General features: G+C 42.3%; 1 protein-coding gene across 1 annotated transcript; it reads left to right on the top strand.

Moving 5' to 3' along the window:
* Positions 1-1,527: 1,527 nt before the first annotated feature.
* Snapc1 (small nuclear RNA activating complex polypeptide 1) lies at positions 1,528-22,036 on the top strand. The gene is made up of 10 exons (XM_028789483.1): positions 1,528-1,729; positions 4,945-5,104; positions 5,282-5,422; positions 6,723-6,827; positions 7,363-7,521; positions 9,352-9,420; positions 9,957-10,019; positions 12,496-12,655; positions 20,100-20,204; positions 21,512-22,036. Exons 1-10 carry the CDS (start codon positions 1,545-1,547, stop codon positions 21,544-21,546), a joined length of 1,182 nt encoding a protein of 393 aa, XP_028645316.1. The 5' UTR covers positions 1,528-1,544; the 3' UTR covers positions 21,547-22,036.
* Positions 22,037-22,427: the final 391 nt, after the last annotated feature.

Below are 22,427 nucleotides of genomic sequence, written 5' to 3' on the forward strand. Positions count from 1 at the left end.
GAGTCAGAGCTGACTACCGGGCAGTCTTTCCTGTATCTATGTATGAGCTCACTGTGGTTTTGTGGCTAACACTGAAGAATGCTACTAATAAGCCCAAAATTATGATTATAACATACATGTTCTGTCATCTCAATGCTCTGCAATTCCCCTGTTCATCACTCCCCTTACTGTACTCAGGGTCAATGACCTTGACAGTTACTTTGCCTAGTATGCCAGCTGCCCCCCTCCTTGCCCTTTAAACTTCTGAGCCTAATTTTTCCTATAAAATGTCTACCCTGAGAACAATTAGTACCACAATTAGGCTTCCAAGTTTTTTTTTGCTGTCCTGAATGTTCAGTATTCAATGTTCAATAAACTATTCTTGCTTAAGATCAGTGTTTGTGTGGTTTGGGAGGCGATTTTTGAACCCCAACACACACACACACACACACACACACACACACACACACACACATGTGCGCGCGTGCACGTGTACCACACCATTGCAAAACAATAAAATAAGTACATCTCTACAAGCACACCCCAGAATAACTTTTCTAAAGATTAGTATGCCTTCAAAACAGAAATACAGTTCAAATACAGAATGCTAACCCATAACAAGCCCCCGGGAGAAGCTAAAAAGTGGGATTTCTAGAGAGCTACTTCAGCCAAATAAATGTGTCCATTAGGTGCTCCTGACACAGTACTGTGCTAGATTGTCAAAGGCAACAAGGGTAAGAAACAGCAACTGTTGCCAAGAGTGGTTGCATATTACTTGGAGAGGCACAAATTAATCACTCAATTAAGTAAGTATAGACTGTAGGTGATTTTGGCAATAAGGAAGAACCAAGGGAGTTCCTTTCCTAAGACGTTCTCTTTAGATCATCTTCCCACACGCGGAGGGAGGTTAGGGTGGTTGCTACTGTAGGGTCCCTTTAAAAAAGACTGGCAGGATCCCAGCAACCACATGGTGGCTCACAACCATCTGTAATGAGATCTGATGCCCTCTTCTGGTGTGTCTGAAGACAGCTACAGTGTATTCATAATAAATAAATAAATAAATAAATCTTTAAAAAAAAAAAAAAAAAGACTGGCAGGCTGAATGTAGTTTACATAAGCCAGGAGGCAATGAAAACCTCAAATTCTTTTGGGTGCTGTCGTTGAAATCGAGTCTTCATGTTCTACCAATTGTGTTAGCTGGCTCTATTATTTTATCTACCTATATACCTACCTATCTAACTTGAGGATCTTATTTATTTATTTACTTATTTATTTTGAGGCCACTCTATGTAGACCTGAAACTCGATACATACACCAGGCAGGCTTGTAAATCACAGAAACCCTCCTGCCTCTGCCTCCCAGGCCCTGAAAGCAAAGGCGTGGTCTAGCTACCTAGACTAAAAGCATCTAGCATTCACGCATGCGCAAGAAGCGCCAGGAACGACCCGGATAAAGGCGGGGCTTAAGGGCCCGGATGAAACGTCACGGCGTGCGCGTGCGTGACGTGACTGGGGCGGTGCTACAGGACCTTCTGGCCGGCCGGGATGCCCGGTCCCGGGGTGAGCATGGGGACTCCCGTGGGCGCCGCCTCCCGTCCCACGGGCGCTGGAAACCTTGAAGGCGTGGGGACCCCTCCGGGCCTGCAGACTGACTGCGAGACGCTGCTCAGCCGCTTCCAAGAGATGGACAGCGTGCGCTTCGAGGACTTTGCGGAGCTCTGGCGTAGCATGAAGTTCGCGACCATCTTCTGGTGGGTGTGCCTCACCCTCGGGTGTGATGGGGACGCAGCCTGGGTCCGCGACCTCCGCCTGGGCGGTTTCCGTGGGTTGCCCTTGTGCTCTGAGGGCTCGCCCCTCTGCATCTCCACAACCTCCATCCTCACCCAGACCTTTGCCTTTCGACCTCCTCGAATCTTGTTTTCCCTTAATGAATCTACGGTTAGAAACAAAGTATTCACACCGACGCAGAAAGAATTCATTTAGCATGCAACAGTTCACGTTGGAAGTGCGGGTTTGAATCTCTGTGTATCGTCTTTAGGTGGAGAAAGCCCAAATTGAGCCCAGTAGCCGGCTTTGACTCTGTCCCTAGCTTCACTAGCTGGTACCTTGCACTCACTCTCTTGCCTTGAGTTGCTTTTGCTACTCCACTGGCGTTTCCTAGGGTGGGAAATTCCTATCTCCTTTTGCTTGTTCACTTCGCCAGTCATATTTGAACTCAAATGACAGTTCTTTAGGGAATTCTTTTGCCCTTTGGGACTGAGAGGCTGGAGTTCTAGCTTTCTCCAGCGTGAAGTGCTTATCTCGCCTGCCAGAGCTTATTTCGTAATTGGAGCGGCAGTCTTGGATAAAGGTGAAGAGCTGAGGTGATGCGGTCCTGGGCATCAGGTTCTGAATACAGCGTCCCAGCTCTTCTCTCCCAGATCTGGGACAAACTTTTTTGTCTGTAAAATAGATAGTAATACTTCATGATATTGTGGGAATGAGATGAACCAATATATTTTGTGGTTCTACATGTGAAATTAGTGTTCAGAGTTATTGCTACCTTTTGATTTCCCTCTTGACTCAATTTTGTGAGAACAGTGATGTGGTTAATGTGGTATGCCTTGTTTTTATTGGTTTTGGGACATGCCCTCATTGTGTAGACATGGCTGGCCTGAAACTTGCTATTATACCAGACTGGGCTTGAGATCTGCCTGTCTCTTTGTTCTTCTAAGGTCAGGCATTCACCACCTTGCCCAAGTTTGAATATGGTATTTGTATTAATTGCCATACCATATGAATAAATACCATATAAATTTTTTTATAAGGTTTTTTTGAGACAGGGTTGTAGCCTTGGCTGTCCTGGAACTCACTCTGTAGACCACGCTGGCCTCGAACTCAGAAATCCACCTGTCTCTGCCTCCCAAGTGCTGGGATTAAAGGCGTGCTCCACCACCGCCCGGCCCATATAAATTCTTGAAAAGGGTAAATGATTGAATGAAATCATACTAGAACTTTTGCTGAATAAAATAGAACTTCTTATACTATTGATGTAAATTATTACGTAGTTTGTAAATTGTTACAAATGAAGTTGTAAATTATTACAGAAGGTGAAATAAACCAGCTGTGGGGCTGCATTCCTTTAAGCCCAGAATGTGGGGTGAATCAAGGCCAGAAGTACAAGGTCATCTTAGCTACAAAGAGAATTCTGCAGGAGACACTGTCTCAAAAAACAAAATAACATAAATTATCTATTGTGCAACTGATGTTTTATGTAGTTAACTGTAATGCATTCATTGTCTAACGTACTTAACTAAGAACTCTGAAAAGCAGGTATAAGTGTCCATGTTTTACAGGTTAGAAAATTGAGGCTTAGAGGAAGTTAATTTTACCGTGTGTCATAGGCTTATAATCAAGAAGCTGAGGCAGGGGTATTGCAAGTTTGAGGTCAGTCTGGGCTGGAAAATGAGACCTCATCTTTTAAAACATCTAAATCTATTATGTCTTCCTGTTTACTTTTAAAATTTAATTAAATATTATTATTATTAATTATTATTTGAGGCAGGGTTTTATTATACAGCCCTGGTTGGCCTGGAAAGTACCAGGTAGATGGGATTAAAGATGTGCACCACCTTACACGACCTGTTGTCTTCTTTGTTTCTAAAATCCTTACTTTTCACTGTACTTAAAGAGGTGGGGGCAACACCAAAGAAATTTTTCTAGGTTACTCCACTAGAGAGAGGTAGTAGACTTCCTCTCCCTCCCCCCCCTCTGTTTTTCTCTGTTTCTGTCTCTCTTTTCTGACAGGATTTTTCTGTGAAGCCCCAACTGTCCTAGAACTGAGGACAGTTTAGATCCAGCTGGTCTCAAACTCACAGAGATCCCCCTGCCTCTGCCTGCTAAGAGCTGGGATTAAAGGCATGTGACACTGCACCCCGCTCACTCCCCCTCACCCTGGCTGGATTTTCTTTAGGAATCATTTTGGTCTCAACACTACCATAGGCCTTTCGTATTCTTTTGCTGTACTTATCATTTTTATTGTTTACGAGCCAAAATAGTCTCCTCCCCCATTTGTAATGAGATGTAATAAATTATATTAGCCAAGATGCTTAGGTCTTTACCATTTTATTTTGCTGTTACTAATATGAAAAATGCAACATATAATTATGTGAATGTTAGTTGTTTTCATGAGTTAAATGTGTTTTGAGGCATTTTAGCTAAGGTTGTACTTAAAGATTGACTTTGTGTCAATCTGTCTCTGTCTCCAGATTGCTGGGATTATAGTCTGGGCCACTACCCCCAACTTCCTGTTTTGAGACTGAGTCTCTCGTAGCCTAGGCTAGCCTTGACCTCAGTATGTAGCCAAGGATAACCGTAAACCTTTTGATCTTTCTATCTCTATTTTCCAGTTGCTGGGGTCTCTGTAGTGTGCTATTGTGTGTGGCTTTAAAAAATGGAGAACATTTTTAATCTGCCAATTTAAGACCTGTCACAGAACACTCTGATGATGCACTCAAAGTCACTCTCATTGTTTCCTTTTTCAGACTTGCTTTTGTGCTCTGATGAATGGGGAGATGGGTTAGATTGGGTTATCTCTGTAACTTTCACTTAAGCTTCTTGTGGACAGAAAATGATGAAAATCATGAAGACTACTGGGGAAACGTATGCTATAGATTAAAATACACAGAGTGTTTGAGTCTGTAACAAACAACACGATTATTTCAATATTAAATGCTTTAAGTACTGTATGAATTTCAAGCTTTTTCTATAGTCATCAGTTTGGCAGCAAGGCTAGTGTTTTGGTGGCATGGTTACCTGACAGTGTGTGGTGTTGAGGACAGTAGAAAATAAGCTCTTTCTGCTTGAATTACAAGAGGGTAAGGTGTGGATTCTCCATCTAGTTCCTAGTGGTTGGCTACAGAAGTATGGACAAAGGCCTTTGTTTATATTTATTTAACAGTGGAAATATTTCCTCTTTGTTTTATAGTGGCAAAATGAGAAATTTAAAAAAGAACATGTTTGCAAAAGAAGCTTTAGCTTTGGCATGGCGCTACTTTTTGCCTCCACACACATTCCAGATCAGAGTTGGCGCTCTGTATCTTCTGTACGGGTTGTACAACACACAGCTGTGCCAGCCAAAACAGAAGGTAAGGCCTGGTGATCACTGTCCCTGTCCCTCGGTAGAAACTTGTGCCAGGCACTGCTTTTGTTTTTTTGTTTTGTTTAAATAATAAAGGGGTTAAGTGGAAATAGCAGTGTTTAGGTTTACGTTTGTGGAAAAGGATCCAGTGTATTTAGAGCGGCTTTTCTCCCCCTGGCTGTAGATCAGGGTTGCCTTGAAGGATTGGGATGACGTCATCAGATTTCAGCAAGACTTGATAAATGCACAGCATTTCGACGCAGCCTTTGTTTTCAGGAAGCTTCGGCTTGACAGAGCCTTCCACTTCACAGCGATGCCTAAGCTGGTATGTTGCCTAAAATATCATTTCGTCTCTTTTCTGTTTTGTTTTTTCCAGACAGGGTTTCTCTGTGTAGCCCTGGCTGTCCTGGAATTCACTATGTGGACCAGGCTGGCTTTGAACAGAGATCCCCCTGCCTCTGCCTCCTGAGTGCTGGGAATAAAGGCTGCCGCCACCACCACCACCACCGCCGAGCTTAAAAAAACAGTCATTTTCAAAACAAGCAGTTATAATTCGTTATCCAGAGCCTGCTTTGTTCTTTTTTTTTTTTTTAAAGATTTATTTATTTATTTTATTTATGAGTACACTGTCGCTGGCTGTCTTCGGACACACCAGAAGAGGGCATCCAATCTCATTACGGATGGTTGTGAGCCACCATGTGGTTGCTGGGATTTGAACTCAGGACCTCTGGAAGAGCAGTCAGTGCTCTTAACCGCTAAGCCATCTCTCCAGCCCCCAAGCTTTGTTCTTTTGAAAATGGAAAGTCTATTAGTGGTGTTCAAAGCTGCAGCTCTTTTGCAATAAGAAAAATGTTTTCTGGTTGTTTTATTTTCTCTGCAGACAGAATTGAGCCTCTGCACTTGAGTACAGGGTGTTTGTGAACGACACATGTGAAGCTAATTACTGTGAGCAGGACGTAATCTGACATCTGTCTGTATCTGCGTTTTAAATCTCTTTCCAGAGCTGAGGGACAGGCCCCAAGCCGCATGCATTCGAGGCCGGCCCTCAACCACTGAGCTAACTCCCTCAGCCTTGTGCCTTCCTCCATTCGAATGTCAAGAGGGCTTACTTGAAGAATAAGGAATTTAAATCTCAGTTGATAAAAAATTGGAACATCTAATAAATCCCACCATTTCTTCAGTTTTGTAACAGTTGAGACACTAGATAGAAGAGCAGGTAGTCTCCTGGCAAATCAAGTGACTTTCTAAGTTGGGCAGACTCTATAGCATTCAGTGAAGCATCTACTAGTTAGAAAAACCCAGTGGACTCTGAAAAGGGCTGGTTAACAAGTGTGCAGGGAGAGCTGTTCTTGTGTAAATTTACTCCTTTAAAGATGTCCATTTAACAGTTTTGAAAAATTGTTACTGTTGTGCACATTTGTGTATTTGGCGATGTATGTAGGTGGTCATGCGTGTGCATACATGTACACAGTAGGACCACTGTGGTCTTTAGTCTCCTGTCATCTTGATGGGGATTCCCGGGAATCTACTCAGATGACCAGGCTTGCCCAGCGAGTGCCTTTGTCCACAGGGCCATCTCTCCAGCCCAAGATGTTCATTTTTAAAAGGCATTTCTTTGTATTTAGCTTTCATGTAGAATGAAGAAAAAAGTTCAACAAACTGAAGTGACACAAAAATTTAAGGACCCAAATGATCGTGTAATGAAACTTATCACTTCTGATGTATTGGAGGTGAGTTTGTTCTTATACTCTTGAAGTTGGGGAAAGTGGCTTTGTTGACAGTTAATATGTTGAGGTTATGACTTCATTAACTAGATACTGACAGTTCCTGTAATGTACCATATATCCTACAACTTGTAGTCACTTAGGAGAGTAATTGTATTTTGAGTTAGTTTGCCTTTAGGATTGTCATTAAGCCAGGCTGTGGTGTTGCACACTGATAATCCCAGCATTTGGGAGTCTGAGGCATACAAATCTGAGTTTTAGGCCAGCCTGGTCTACAGAGTGAATTTCAGGACAGCCAGGGCCACACAGAGAAACCATGTCTCAAAAAAAAAAAAAGAGGAAAAAAAGAAAGATATTTTCATCAAAGATAGAAATAAAGGACCGGGCTTGGTGGTACATGCCTATACTTCCAGCAGTATCCTGGGCTACATGGCAAGACACTGTCTTTTAGGATAAAACAAAACAAACAATCAGAAAACAAACAAACAAACAAAAAACACACATTGCATAAGAAGTAAAAGAATCCTCTTTTTACGTTTAGGAAATGCTGAATGTTCATGATCATTATCAAAAGATGAAGCATGCTATTTCTGCAGACAAGTCCATGCCAGACAAAGCTCTCAGTCTGGTAAAGGAGGAGTTTTTCGACAACATTAAGAACATAGTTTTGGAGCATCAGGAGTGGCACAAGGAAAGGAAGGTAAGCTGTGCTGTTCGCTGTCCCCCCTGTGGTATGTAAGCTGTGCTGTTCGCTGTCCCCCCTGTGGTATGTAAGCTGTGCTGTTCGCTGTCCCCCCTGTGGTATGCGCAGATGTTTACGTCTGCAGTGCTGTAGAGGCCACGCTGCTGCGGATGGAGACTGGAGGGCGTTACCTTCCTCGTTAGGGCCTTTTCCTTACTAGGCTTGGGGCATGACATTATTCAGTTTTACAGATGGGCTTGGGGGGAGAGTTAATATTGAACTATTTTTAGTTTAAACCCAGAATCTAGATTAATTTTGTTTGGTGCAGAATTCTAACATTGTTGTAAAACTTAGGATTCATTACCAACATGTAAATATTAGTGGACTACATCTAAAATTTTGGAAAACTACTTTTTCTCATGAATCTGAGGGTCTGGTCCCACCAGCTCCACTTCTGCATGGTAGGGGACACTGAACCCAGGTGAGGCTCTTCTCTGTCTCCAGCATTGTCTGTCTTCTGTGGCTTAGTTATGTGTCTCAGGATTTCATTGCTATGAAGAGACACTATGATCAAGGCAACTCTTATAAAGGCAAGCAAGCATTTAGTTGGGGCTGGCTTACAGGCCAGTCCATGATCATCATGGTGGAAGCATGGCAGCACTCTGGCAGATCAGGTCCTGGAGAAGCTGAGAGTTCTGCATATTGATCCAACGGCAGAGTTTGAGCAGTAGGAAACTTTAAAGTCTGCCTATACAGTGTGATTCACTTCCTCCAACAAGGCCACACCTCCTAGTATTGCCGCTTCCCGTGGGCCAAGCATATTCAAACCACCATACCATGGTTGTTTTGTTTTTTCTTCTTATTTTTAGGCACGTTCTCTTTATTTAGTCCTTGAATTCACTAATGTGAGTCTAGTGTGGAGTCCAGGTTAGCCTTGAACTCCACAGACATCCTTTTGCCCTGCCCCCCTCCCCGCTCAGTGCTGGGATTAAAGTTGTGCATACCTAGCCAGTTTTTTAAATGCCACAGGAGGTATATGGAATTCTTCATTAGTTAGGAAAGTTTATATGATTTAACAGTGATTTCTAGAACTATTGAAACTTTTTGGTCTAAAAAATGTTTTCACCCTTACTTGTTTGTGTGCTTGTGAATTGAGTGCTTATGGAGGTCAGAGGACAACACACAGGAGTTGGTTTTCCCCTTCTAGCATGTGGGGCCCAGGGTTTGAACTCTGGTCATCAGGGTGGCAGTGGATGTCCTAACCCACTAAGCTTTCTTCCCAGCACGAACCTTTGTAATCTTAGACAGTGTTTGGTTAGTTTTCCGTTAGCTCGAGGAAAGCTAGAGTCATTTGAAAAGAGGAAACCTCAACTGTGTCAAGTGCTTCCATTAGATTGATCTGTAGACAAGTCTGTAGGGCATTTTCTTGGTTACTGATGGGTGTGGGAGGGCTCAGCCCTCTGTGGTAGTACTGCCCCTGGCAGTGGTCCTGGGTAGTGTAAGGTAGTAGTCTGAGCAAGTCACGGGGACCAAGCCAGTAAGCAGAGTTCCTCCATGGCTTCTGCTTCTGTCCTTGTCTCCAGGCCTCCTGGGTCCTGCCCTGAGCCACTGCATGGTAGATGGGAAGCTGGGAGGTGAAGGAACCTTTTCCTCTCCGAGGTGCTTTTGGCCATGGTCTTAGCACAGCGGTAGGACAGTGCTGCAGTAATTTGAAACTACCTTCTGGTTTTACAGTAACTAAAAGTAAACATTCTTCTGTTAAAATTGTAATCTACTAATTATCTTTAAGTAACAGAATTATAAATGTGTATATATAATCATGTGTAAACAAAATTTTTGTTCTTTCAGAATCCTTCCTTAAAACCCAAACTTAAAGATGGAGAAGTGAATGGCGAAGGCACTTCAGAGGAGCCGGAGGTCAGCAGACTGTTAATGGCTTCTTCCCTTTATGTGGGACTAATTCTGCTTCATTAGTGTCATGCCCCTTGGGCCATATTGTGAAGACACAGGAAAAGTCCATTCTGTGTGTTTTGTGGTTGCTAGTCTGTTCTCCACATGGGCTGTGCAGGTCACTCAGAGGGCAGGTCGGGAGTGAGATGTTAGCGATTTGAGCCAGTGGGGCAGAGTGACAGGAGGTGCTGTCAGTTCTCGGGCAGGTAAGGCTTGTGCCCAGTGTTTCATCTGACCCATGGAGCCATCTTTAGGCACAGGCAGATGAGAGAATGGCTTAACCTAAGGCTTTTGTTACTCCTTCCTCCGTGAGCCTTGAAGGAAATGGTTCACCACCGAGGGTGGCATTATGTCACCTGCCATGTGGCTAGCCGAGGGTGTCACGTGTGACTTCTTATCACTGTGTACACTAACAGTCTTAATCCTGAGGACAGGTCCTTGGATTTTCAGTTTCCCTAAGGTTCATGTTTCACCTTGGCTTTCCTTCTTCATTTTCCTTCCAGAGATGTGAAAGAGCAGTGTCCTTAGCGAAAATAAAAGCAAAGGCGTTTTCAGCTGTTGCCCAGGTAAGGTCCTTGTTTAGTAAGTTCTTTCCTAGGTGGCACCTTAGTTTTCATCTACAGAATCCATATGCACAGTTTAAAAGACAGTACCAGCCATGCGGGCTGCAGCCGGGAGCCCTCACCGCCTGACCAGCAAGCCACCACTGCGGTCTCTCCTCTCCTCTTCCTTTTGCCTAGAACTCCAAAGGTGTGTTCCCTGTCCTCGGCTGCCTTCTGGGAGTTTGCTCTTTGTCCTTGAAATTCAGGACACCCTTGGCATTGTAATTGGGGTTTTCACTAATCATTGGCGTTTGCCAGAACATGGTTTCAGTCTGAGGAATTTCTTTAAATTAATATTTTGTATTGTACCATTTTTTTTTCCCTTAACCCTTTTTTTTTTCTTTGCTATTTTCAGTCCATTTCTGTTAGGATGTTTCTTAAATGTCATCTTATTTTTGTTGTTGATTCACTTTGTTTCTTAGTTTTTGTGCTGACTTCTTTTTTTTTCTTAACTGAGAATATTCTTATTCTCTGAAAATACTGTTTCTTTGAAAAATACTTTTGCCCTTTTTCACAGGATACAGTGTCTGTCATTAAGGATATTAATTTAATTACAATTTTTGATGTTTCCTCCTATTTCCTTTGAATCCTTTTCTCTTTTTATTTTGGTCTCAATTTTTTGTTTTTGGCTTTGTTCCAGAAGGTTGGAGCTCCTCAGATGTCTCTATTTGAGTGGCTAGTGGTGGTATGCTGCAGACTTTTAACTAGCTGCTTCCTCCATGGGCCATCTTGATTTGTTTTTATTTGCTTTCTTTCTTTTCTTTCTTAAATCCTAAACCTCTCTGGTATGTTCTTTCCAGAGAACCGTCTCCCGTTGTCCTAGGGAGGTGGTGCATGGCCCAGCTCTGAGGCTGGGGCCAGGACACAGTTCCCCGTGTCTCCCTGTGGTTGTAGTGCAATTCCTAGTGGGGTTGGCTGTCTTACAATGAGTTTCCTTGTGTGGCCATTCGTTTTTTAACCTTTTTTCTGTTAAGTTGGCTGTTACCTACTTTCCTATGCAAAATTATAATTGTGTTGTTTCCACTGTATGTCTGTTTTTGTGCTTTTCTGAGTTCTTTATTATTTACTGGAGTATTGAGAGGAAGTGAGTACTGGTAAATACATTCTTTTTTTTTTTTTTTTTTTGGTTTTTCTTTGGTTTTTCGAGACAGGGTTTCTCTGTGTAGCCCTGGCTGTCCTGGAACTCACTCAGTAGACCAGGCTGGCTTCGAACTCAGAAATCCGCCTGCCTCTGCCTCCCAAGTGCTGGGATTAAAGGCGTGCGCCACCACCGCCCGGCGGTAAATACATTCTTAATTTTTTCTTTAATGTTAATTTTTTAACATTTTCTTGGATTTTTTTTCTGTGAGTCTATATTATGGGAAAGCAAGCTCTCATTTTCCAACTGTAGGAATAGAAATTAATAACCAATGTTTAGGATGATTCTTGATTGGTTATCTGTTACATGATTGCTGTAGGACTATCACAGTAAATGGGTGAGTTGAAGGCACGCCAAAGAAGATAAACGGGTTGTATCCAGTTCTTTTTAACCAGAATTCTTTTTATTTATGAAGAGAATTTGTTGCCAAATAATGTCTGAAGTATATCTTATGACATCACATAACTCTGAAAAACTAATTATATTATACCCCACCAGTTGTTCTAGTGTATCATTGCAGGGCTGTAGTTCTTTTCCCTCTTGAGGTGCAGCTGGTATCTTATAGAATTGCTTTTGGAGACTCATTGATACCAGAAGTGCACTTACCAGTAACTGAAAACACTTGATTAAGCAAGTTTAGGAATTTGTGAGCTGATTCAATTAAAAAGTCCAGGAGGTGTGGTGGTGCATGCCTTTGATCCCAGTGCTCTGGAATGCTCTGGGCATCCAAGGCCAGCCTGGTCTATATAGTGTATATAGCCAGGGTTATGTAGAGGGACCCTGTCTCAAAACAACAGCAACAAAACCCTTGGCTTGCTGGTCTTACATACCATTAGGACTAGGTCTTCCTTCCGCATGTTTCCTGTCTCTTCAGTGCTGTTCATGATTCTGGCATTAGATTCAAAGCTAGTGTTTCCTTCCTGGTAGTTATAGTCCTAACACAGTGAATAGTCACAGCGTTGTGGGGATATTAAACCCATCTTGACCAGTCTGGGCCATGTGGTCATACCTGGAGCTAGGCAAGCCATGGGAGGTACCTGGAGGAAACATTTCTGAGTCAGACCTGACTTCTGACTCTGTGTCTGTGATTCATTATCATTCTCCATGATAGCAGCGGCATTTAAACCCAGTGTGACCTGGTGGCGAGGCAGTTGCAGGAATCTGGTTGTCCAGTTACGTGTAGTTCAAGCCTGTGTGGTAAAGGGCCCGATCGATGCCAGGTGTCCTGTTCTCCTCATTCCTGTGCTCTGCCCTCGGACCATTTTGTTTTTTACTGTGAGTAACTGGGTTTCTGTTCCCAAGATGTCCAAGTCCAGGAGGCATCGGCAGTCCAAGCTTGACTCTTCTGACTCTGATTCTGGGTCTGGACAAGTACAAGGCAAAGCAGCTAAGAGAAAGAGAACCAGAGAACCAGCAGAACCAGCAGAACCAGCCGGAAGGAAGAGGTCTTCCAGGAGTAAAGGTACTTTGGTTTTAAAAGACCTGGTGCGGAAGAGTAGGTCCTTATTTCTAGGATGGACTAGGGCTGGGTTAGTTGGAGGATATCTCTAATCCCAGCACTCTGGAGGCTGGAAGATTCCCAATTTAAGGCCAGCTTGAGCCACATAGTAAGATCCTGTCCCACAACAAGAGAAAGAGACTTGTTGGGGAAAATCATGGAATTTAATATTAAAAATGAACCCAATTTCATAGCTTCTTTGGCTCTTGTTGCTGACCCTAGAGATTATATCAAATTTGTTAGTCAGTATAACTTTATTAGTAACAATGTATGTGAATTAAAGTTACATCTAGGAAAGGCCAATAAGTAATGCATTCTAAAAACTCTCTCCTTCAGTGAAATTCATCAGACTCCTCCTGACTTTGGTTTGTAATAGTCTGTGAAATGTCCTCATGACTTGGTGCTTACACAGCTGTGTATTTTAATGATTTGATTTTTCAAGAATCGCACAGATGCTCAGCTTCCTGAAGTTGGGGCAGGTTAATGGCAGAAAACAACAAGCATTAACAGATACTTAGTGACTTCATTAGAACACTTCTGGCTACCTCTGGAATGCTCTGGGCATCCAAGGCCAGTGTGGTCTATCTAGTGTAGATAGCCAGGGTTATGTAGAGGGAGCCTGTCTTAAAGCAACAACATGCCCCCAGCCTCAGAGCTGGGCCATGCACCACCTCCCTAGGACAACGGGAGTCTGTTCTCTGGAAAGAACATACCAGAGAGGTTTAGGATTTAAAAAAAGAAAAGAAAAAGAGCAAATAAAAGCAAAACAAAACAAGATGGCCCATGGAGGAGGCAGCTAGTTAAAAGCCTGCAGCATGCCACCACTCAAATATAGAGAGTTTAGGGGTTTGAGAAGGAAACTTATGGGCTCTGAGCATGTTTTCTTTTTCCTGTATTGAGGCTGGGGAGGGAGAATTGAAGTATATGTCAGATAGGAGAATTCAGAGGAAGAAGCCTTTCCTTTTGTTAAGGGCAGCCAAGAAGCTCTTCACAAGGAAAGCTTGCTACTCAGAAGCTGGTGGGTACCGGGAAGACAACTGTTAGGACAAATTTGGGCATTGTTAAAAACAAAAAGCAAAAAAACCCAAGAGCAGCAAAACTTTACAGTATAAAACAGCCTCCAAGCTGAAAACTTCCTGAGTCCAGTTGTCCCTGGATGCAGTCATGGTGTAGTTCCCTGGGCCTATTAATATAATTTATCTTCTATTTGGCCAAAGGGGAAAATATATATTAACTTTAATAATTATTAGAGAAGATACTTGATGGTACCTAATATCCAACCTTGATATAAAATGTTCTCTAGATTGGGGGGGGGGGGCCAACAAACTTTCTGTAAAAGGTCCAAATAGCTGATATTTTATGAGCTTTGCAGACGTTATGAGTCATACAGTTTGTTTTTTTTTTTAATGTTTAAAAAAATTTATTTTAATTTCCTGTGCATTGGTGTTTTGCCTGTATGTATGTCTGTGTGAGGGTGTCAGATCTTCTGGAGCAGGAGTTACAGACAGCTGTGAATTGCCATTTGAGTGTTAGGAATTGAACCCTGGTCCTCTGGAAGAATAGCCAGTGCTCTTAACCACTAGGCCACCTCTCTAGCTCAAACCATACAGACAGGTTTTGTTTTTTTGTTAATTGTTTTTTTTTTCACAGCTTAGTTACCCAGCTACCAGTTTGTGAAAGTAGCTACAGAGAATATGAGAATAAAGGGATATATTGCAGTAGAAGTGTACTTCTAAGCAGGTGATGGGCCAGGTTCACCACAGACAACCATACAACCCTGTCCTGGAGAGAAGACATAGGTGCTCCTTTAATTTTTTAAAAACAGATAGATGTACAGAGAGAGCCTAACATTAGCCATGATACACTAGAACATTGCTTATGCAGAACTGGTTGATGTGAGTGGAAAATGAACTTGTACATTATCAGAGAAGCTACACACTTTTCATGACTTACTGTGAATGGCCAGTTTTATATGTAAAATGTATTCTAGGATCAGCTGGACAAAAAAAAAAAAAAGTAAGCAAAAGTTTTAGTAAAGTGAGGGATCCTTTTACAGAAGTCAGAGTTGGAAAGCTCCATAAGGAGATTCTGGGTAATTTTATTAGTCTAGAAAGTTAAATAACTAAACAGATTATAAATTTCTCATAAGACATGTGATAGAAAATCAGAATAGTCTTTTATCTAGTAAGGGGATGAAACTTCAAGATGCTGTACTGGAAATTTCTGTGCACTTGTTTTTTCCAGTCCCGGGGATTGATTGGTCTTGCATACACCTGCTCATGTCTATAGCTTCAGCTCTTTGAGACATGCTCTTGCTGTGCAGCTCAGGAAGCCTTGAAGTCTCCTGCTTGAGTATCCCTGTGTGCCAGGATTAGTCAAGTGCCATGGCACCCAGCTTATAGATGTTTAAGAAAAGACTGATGTTTCTGTGCAAATTCTTTCTGAAAATAGGACACTTTTTAGCTTGTTGTTACTGTGAGAAATAAACTAAAATCCAGTGTCTTTCATGAGCACACACATGTAGAATTCCTCCCTAGATAAAGCACATCAAATCCAGCAACCTATTGTATCCCAGGGATATGAGAAATAAGCCAGTGTAATTCGTAGTAGCTGATTAAAAGAAAACCTCTCAGTAGAAGATACTGGCAAGTCTAGTATCTGCTCATGGTGGGAACAGTGATGGAAATGGGACCTGATGGATTTGTGCAGACACAAGACTAACACTGTACTTCACTGTAAAACAACCCTCCTCTAAGGCCGAGAATGAAGCAAGGAAGCCCACTGATCCTATTGAACATGGTGCCAGAAGACCCAACCACTAGAGTAAAGCAGTAGTTTTGCTTGTGCCTTTTGGCAGTCGGCATCTTCTCTTTCCTCTGGTCCCTGAGTGACCACTCATGTTTTCTGTTCTAATAGAGGTGCCTTTTCCAGAAAGCCATATGAACAGAATTATACAGTATGTGACTTTTGTTGTTGTTGCTGTTGTTGTTGAGACAGGTCACATTATGTAGTCCTGTCATAGAGATCCACCTGCTTCTGTCTTTGGAGTGCTGGCATTAAAGGCACGTTGCACCATGCCTAGCATATGTACCCTTTGGGTTTGGGCTTTGACTTAGTTAATGCAGGTGTGTACCAGAACTTAGTTAACACATGTATGTACCAGTCCCACTGGTGCAAAGTCAAATAGTCCTCCAAGCAGGGAGTGGATAATTACAGGAAAGGTAGAGGAAAGATGCCAGAGACAGATATGGGAGGGCGGCAGGTCAGTACCGCACCAGCAGCAAGTGTATTTCTCATATAACATAACATATCTGTTTTCATCCAGAGGCCTCTCTGTTTGTTCCTCCAAGGTCAATAGAATCTTCAGCCCCTCAACTTGAGCCTCAGATGCACCCCCTCCTATTGTTCCATACCTCAGTAGGTCAGGAAATCTGCCAACAGGCTGAGACCTGCCTTGACTCTACCTGGCAGACTTTTCTTTTTCTCTCTCTGCTTCAGAGAAATAGGCAAACTTTTATTCTGCTTTTGGAACCAGGCAAATGTGAGAGTCAGCTGTATTGTTACTCATCTATGACCAGTTCCTGCACTGCCCATAGCATTTCACTGTCTGATGTCCCACTGTTTATCCAGTCACTAGCCAAAAGATATTTAGGCTGTTGGCATTTTCTGCAGTTGTGAAAAAAGCCATTACAGTTTTTATGTAAAACTTTTCTATAAACCTAAGTCATGTGATCCAGAAATCCCACATCTTGGGTAAATACAAAACTGCCACTTTTCCAAAGTAACTGTATGTTGTACGACAACACTTTCCCTGGGGAGACAACAGCATACACTTCTACTCACCCCAGATGATAGGGATCCAATGACAGACCAAACCAAGTATGGATACCAAAGTCCAACTTGGTCAGCAGTGAGTTTTATTGGTGTTATTTATAGGAACAGCTGCATCACCAAAGCCCACCGCAGCATAGGTGACAGCTCACAAAACTGGGAACCTGGAACAACTGTACAATATGTGATCAGCTCAACAGGTTGGAGAGTGTCCTTTTCAAGTGACACTGGCCTAAATCTCCTCCAGACAGCCCAGATGGTTTCTGCTTCTAGGTGGCTGGTCTAGTCTCAGAGTCTTGGCAGCTCGGTTTTTCTGAGAGTCTTCTTTGAAGCTTGGCTTCCCTTCCTCTGAGAGAGACTCACAGCTTTTATTGCTTACTCTGGCAGGGAGGGGCCTAGTGGATCTGGTCTGTTTCAGGGGCTTCCTGAAGCTTTTTTTGAGTTGTGTACCTTCCTGTTTGAAGAGCTTCCCTGAAGGATAAGATGTTTCAATCTCACAGGAAACTGTTACACAACACTACCATTCCAATTCCCACCAGAAATGGCCAGTTTCCACTTGGTTTCAGAGTCAGCAGCTTTGGCTATTACAGTGTTTTTCTTTTCATAACCATACAGGGTCAGTTTGGTCCCAGTTGACTTTTCCTTAACAACTATGGAGGTGTGTTCTTATGAGTCCCCTACCCCACATATTTTTTAATAAAAGATTTAAAATTTCTTTTCTATTTTATGTGCATGGATATTTTGCCTTCATCTGTTCCACATGTGTTTTCAAAGGCCGGAAGAGGTTATCAAGTTCCCGGACTTAAGGATGGTTGTGAACCTTCATGTGAGTCCTGGGAACTGACTGGACACTGGAAGAGCAGCCCATTCTAGCCCCTGATCAGTTTTTTCCAGTTGAGTAGGTACTCCTATTGACCAGTGAGAGTTACATATTTTGGATAGGAGATTTATCAGTAGTCAGGATTTTATTTTGCATATATTTTTTCAGAATGTAGCTGAATTTCTCATTTTTTTTATACCAGTTCTTACAAAGATAAGAATTTATTGGACATGATGGTACTTGCCATTAACCCTTACAGTGCTGAGGAGTCAGCTGTACAGAGGTTTCTGTGAGTTCCAGGCCAAACAGGGCTACATAGTGGGATCCTCTCTCAAGGAGGAAAAAAAAAAGGATAATAATTTAACTTTGTTTGTCATGATTTGTTTTGTTTTTGTGAAGACAGGACTCAGGCAGCCCAAGCTTACCTTGGCTCTCTATGTAAATACAGATGCCTTAAAATCCCTGAACCCCCTGCCTCCACCTCTCAAGTGCCGCTGCTACATACACACACTACCACATTGCCTTAAAAAGTGTAATTTTGAAGAAGTACAATTTACCATTTTTGATTTTATGATTTATGATTTTTGTGTTGCATATAAAAAAATCTTACCTGGGGACAGTTTTTCAGTGTTTTCTCCTACATATTTTGTAACTTGAAGCGCCACTTTCACGTCTCTGATACATTTGAATCATTTTATTATATATGCAAGTGGAGGTGGTTTTTTTTACTATGGGTGTAAAATTGTATTAACATCATTTAAGACTACCCTTTCTCTTTTCTCCAAATTGCCTTCACATATTGGTTGGAAATAAAACAAAGACCATTGAGGTGACCCAATTAGCTAGCCTTCATGGCCGTTATTTTAAGATTCTTACCCCTTGGTGTCTTCTCCTCTACCTTCCTCCCTCTCCTCATGGTTCTCCTCTGACCCAAAGCCTGGGTACCCCAAGCCCTGCCTGTCTCAATTCTGCCTAGCTATAGGCTATAGGCATTGATACTCCCCACCATGAATAACTTGTGAGGAAGGTCACATAGATTTGGGTCTATTTGCAGACTCTCTGATCTCTGGGCATAATCAGGCCTTATGGGCCAATATTTAGCATTACAATACAAGCAGCATCATATCAATCAACTACATACATACATACATGATGATGTGTGTAAGAAGTATTTTGCATTTATTAAAAAAACAAACAAAAAAAACTAGAGGAGCTGGAGAGATGGCTCAGTGTTTAGGATTACTGGCTCTTTTGTAGGACTCAGGTTCAATTCCCAGCATCCACATGGTGGCAGCCAGCCAGCAGAGGACTTGAAAAGGGTAGTGTTAGGGTGTATAGAGTGAGGCCCATGTTAGTTCACGTGTAAACAGTGTTAACTTTTAGTGATTTTGGAAAAGCATGATGAAGATTGTATCATAGCAAACGTCCTCAGCAGCCTAGGCTTAATTTGGTAGGCAGAGGTGAAGTGTATGAAAAACTTGAGCAAGAAAGTGACATGACTAGAGTTTTCCTTGAAACCAGGGACAATGTGGTAGGTAGGAGTAACAGACTAAAGTGGGGTGCTGCAGTGGCTCCCAGTTAGGAATGGTAACAGCCACTTGTGCCTTGCATGTAGGCAGGCACTAGAGGGCACCTGACGTGCAGATGAGCGCAGAGGCTGATGGGAGGAGACAAGCGTGCTGAGCATCTTGGCATACGGGAGGAGGATGCTGGGTAAATGCTGGGCGAGTATGGGCGGCAGGTTGTGGATTCATGTGGGGGGACGTTTGCTCAATCTTTCTGGCCAGATTCAATTCCTGTAATGTCTGTCTGTCCTTGAACTTCCTATATATATGTGTAGTCAGGAAAGACCTTCCAGTCCTCCTGCCTCCACCTCACTAGTGTTGGGGACTATAGGCTGTGGGCCTCCATGCCTGGTTTATGGTGCTGGGTATTGAACACAGGACAGTGTGTGTTTAGGTTAACTCTCTACTGACTGAGCTCCATCCCAGCTCGACTCTAGCATGTTTGAACATGGAAACTCACTGCAGAGAGGACTGGAGAAGGATGTGAGCATGTGTCTCGTGTAGCTAAGGAAAGGTGTTTGTATTCAGAATAGTCAAGTGGAAAGCTGTTCAATGGCACCCTGTTTTATGTAATAAAGATCAAATAAGGTGTCTCACAAGTTTTGTATCTTTCATTCTCTCTATTTTGTGTTATAAAAGAATAATATTCACAGCAGAGGGTGTTGTTGTTGTTTTTGTTTTGTTTTGTTTTTGTAGGTACAGGGTTTCAATATATATTTCAGGTTAGCCTGGAACTTTGTGGCCCAGTCATATCTTAGATTTGTAATCCTCTTGTTTCAGCTTCTTGAGTGCTGTGGTTGGTTGGTTGGTTGGTCGGTCGGTCGGTCTGTTTGTCTGCCTGCCTGTATTTTAATTAATTAAATAAGTAAGGCTGGATCTCACGGTAGCCCAGGCTGTCCTCAAAGTGGATATCCTGTGAGTGCTGAGGTTATAGCTGTATGCAACCACACTCAGTGACACAGAATCTTAACACTTAAGAAAAGATTAGACAGATGGAGAGAGGGGTCATCTAAGGCTGAGATAGTCACAGGGAAACCTCTTACTTCGTAAGCTAATTAGAAAATAAACATTTAAAGGATTTCTAGTCTGGAATGCATAATTGTGTTACTATAATTTCAGTGTTGAAACATCTAAGATCAGTATTCCTTGTTTCTGTATACAGTCATTTCTCACTATCTCTAAATATTCCTAGGTAGTATTCCGAATGAACGTAAGGAAGAAAAGTCTTTACGCCTGAGTATGCCTGTTATTACAGAGGAGGAGGAGGAAGAGGAGATGGATGGCTTCAGCAAAGCAGGTAAGGAAAAGTATGCATCTTGTTAGCTCCTGCAGGGACTTGGGCCTGCAGAGTCAGGGCTATGCCCACCCCACTACCGGCGACTCATTCTTCTGACCCTTGTCATTAGCCTGTCGGAACTTGTCAGTGTTACACTGGTGACCGTGGTCTCACTCCACAGCCAGCAAGCAGTGATAACATCCAGGTAGGATGTGGACGCCTGCAAGTGACTCTGCTGCTGTCACCACCCGAGAAGCTGCTTGCAGGCGCCTGCCCTGCTGAGCTCTTCATCCTGGATGCTTCTCTTCTAAATCTGTTTTCTTCTTCTTCCTGACACCCCTCTCCCCACTTCCTTTTTACTCTTCATTGATGAGGACTATCTCTCTATGTGTCTTTCTAAGGTTTTTGTTTCTGTGTATTTAATGATGGTTATTTGTGTAATAGCTATGGCATTTAGCTATGAGAGCCAGAAAGATGCAGAATACTTGAATGTGTGTTCGTTTCCAGGTTTCACTGTCATGGGATCAGACTCTTCACTTTCTCTTTGCACAAGCCTAGACAACTCAGTTTGGTGCCCTGGCGTCGTACTAATTGTATGGAAAGCATATGGAATTTCAAGCAACTTAGTAATTATGACATAGGATTCAGGGTGACTGAGATCTCCTGTCTCATTGGCATCTCAGTAAGATTGGAATCCTGTTGTCTCAAGGGAGATCAGAGTCTCTAAAATGCAGTTTCATTTTAGGAAATTCGCATGCATGTCAGCTTCAATTTTTTTTTTCTCTTAAATTTTAAATTAGCAACCATCTCTGTCTAATCTTAAGATACTTGTGTCACTGGGTATGGTGGCACACACTTAAAACTTCAGCTCTTGGAGGATATCCACTTTGAGGACAGCCTGAGCTATACTCTGAGATCTAGTCTCAATAAACAAACAAACCTTTAATCCTAGCATTCAAGAAGCTGAAACAAGAGAATTACAAGTCTGAGGGCTAACTGGGTCACATAGCAAGTTCCAGGCCAACCTGAACCATATGGTGACTTCATTGTGTCATCTTATAATACATAACACACACACACACACACACACACACACACACTACATTTTAGTGTCTATGCATGCATGGTGTGTGTGTGTGAGTGTGTATATGCGTTTGTTATTTATCTCCCTCACTGTCTCCTTCTAGGGTCTTGGCTTTGGGACGTTGTTGGTTGGGTTAGATTGTTTAACACATATGCAGGTGAAATGTGTATAATTACTTGAGCCTGTCATTTACATGTCAATTTTTAAAAACGAATCCAAGGACTTCTTAACCTTGTATCCACAGAGTTTACTGCACCCAAGAGGAAGAGAAAACATTGAACCAGGAGGCTGGTGGAGTTTTAAATTTTGAGCTTTCCAACAGAAGAAATGGTGTTATTTTGTGTTGTAAGCAGGAAGCAGCCAGTGAAGACTAAATCTGAGAACAAGATCATTTCTGTGAAATGGGAGAGCCTCTCATAGGCCAAGAGTTGGAGCAAAGGTTTACTCTGAAGCTTAATTTTAACATTTTTGTTAAAATTGTTAAAGGTCTGTATGAGTGGAGATAAAGTTTCTCTTACCTTTAAAATGTAATAGAGAGAATTATGCATTTGTGAGCTAATACTTTCTCCTGAAAGTTTTTGTGCTATCACCATAATATAGTACTGTAATGTTTATGATTCAGCTTTAAAACATTGTTTTAAAATACTGTTTATATATAAATGACTTGTATCTGTCACCTAGCAATGGATTTGGCTGTGGTTTTTGTTGACTATTTTGTGTTTTATGATTAAGTGCAATAAAAATTTTGCCCTCTTGTTCAGTCTTTTAATATGTGAAATTTTCATGGTCAATAACTTGACTGGAAACTTAGGAAGTTACCACAGCTTTTGTGCTTAATGATGTATTCCTTATTTACTCATTTATTTAGACAGGATCTGGCTGTGTATGCTAGGCTGGCCTTGAACTCTCCATATGAGTACTGCCTCGGCCTCCCCACTGCTGGGATTATAGATAATGTACTGCCCGACCTCCCTCGTTACCCTCTCTAGTGTTTGCTTTAAAGTCCCCATTGGTCTACTGTATATGAATACATAGCTACCTGCGTGCGTGCGTGCCCTTGTGTGCACATAAGATTAATTAACACGTTGTCTAATGCTTATGTACTGTCTAATAGCCCCATGGGAGCAGTCATGTAGATTCCGAAACGTGTCTTCGACACA

This window comes from Grammomys surdaster, unplaced genomic scaffold, assembly GCF_004785775.1.
Source record: "Grammomys surdaster isolate TR1022 unplaced genomic scaffold, NIH_TR_1.0 127, whole genome shotgun sequence".
Classification (NCBI taxonomy): domain Eukaryota; kingdom Metazoa; phylum Chordata; class Mammalia; order Rodentia; family Muridae; genus Grammomys; species Grammomys surdaster.

Excerpts from the sequence above, each read along its gene's own strand:
- Snapc1 (XM_028789483.1), top strand. The coding sequence starts at position 1,545 with ATGGGGACTCCCGTGGGCGCCGCCTCCCGTCCCACGGGCGCTGGAAAC. Across the intron at positions 1,730-4,944 it reads AAGTTCGCGACCATCTTCTG|TGGCAAAATGAGAAATTTAA; the intron begins GTGGGTGTGCCT and ends TTTGTTTTATAG. Across the intron at positions 9,421-9,956 it reads GCACTTCAGAGGAGCCGGAG|AGATGTGAAAGAGCAGTGTC; the intron begins GTCAGCAGACTG and ends TTTTCCTTCCAG.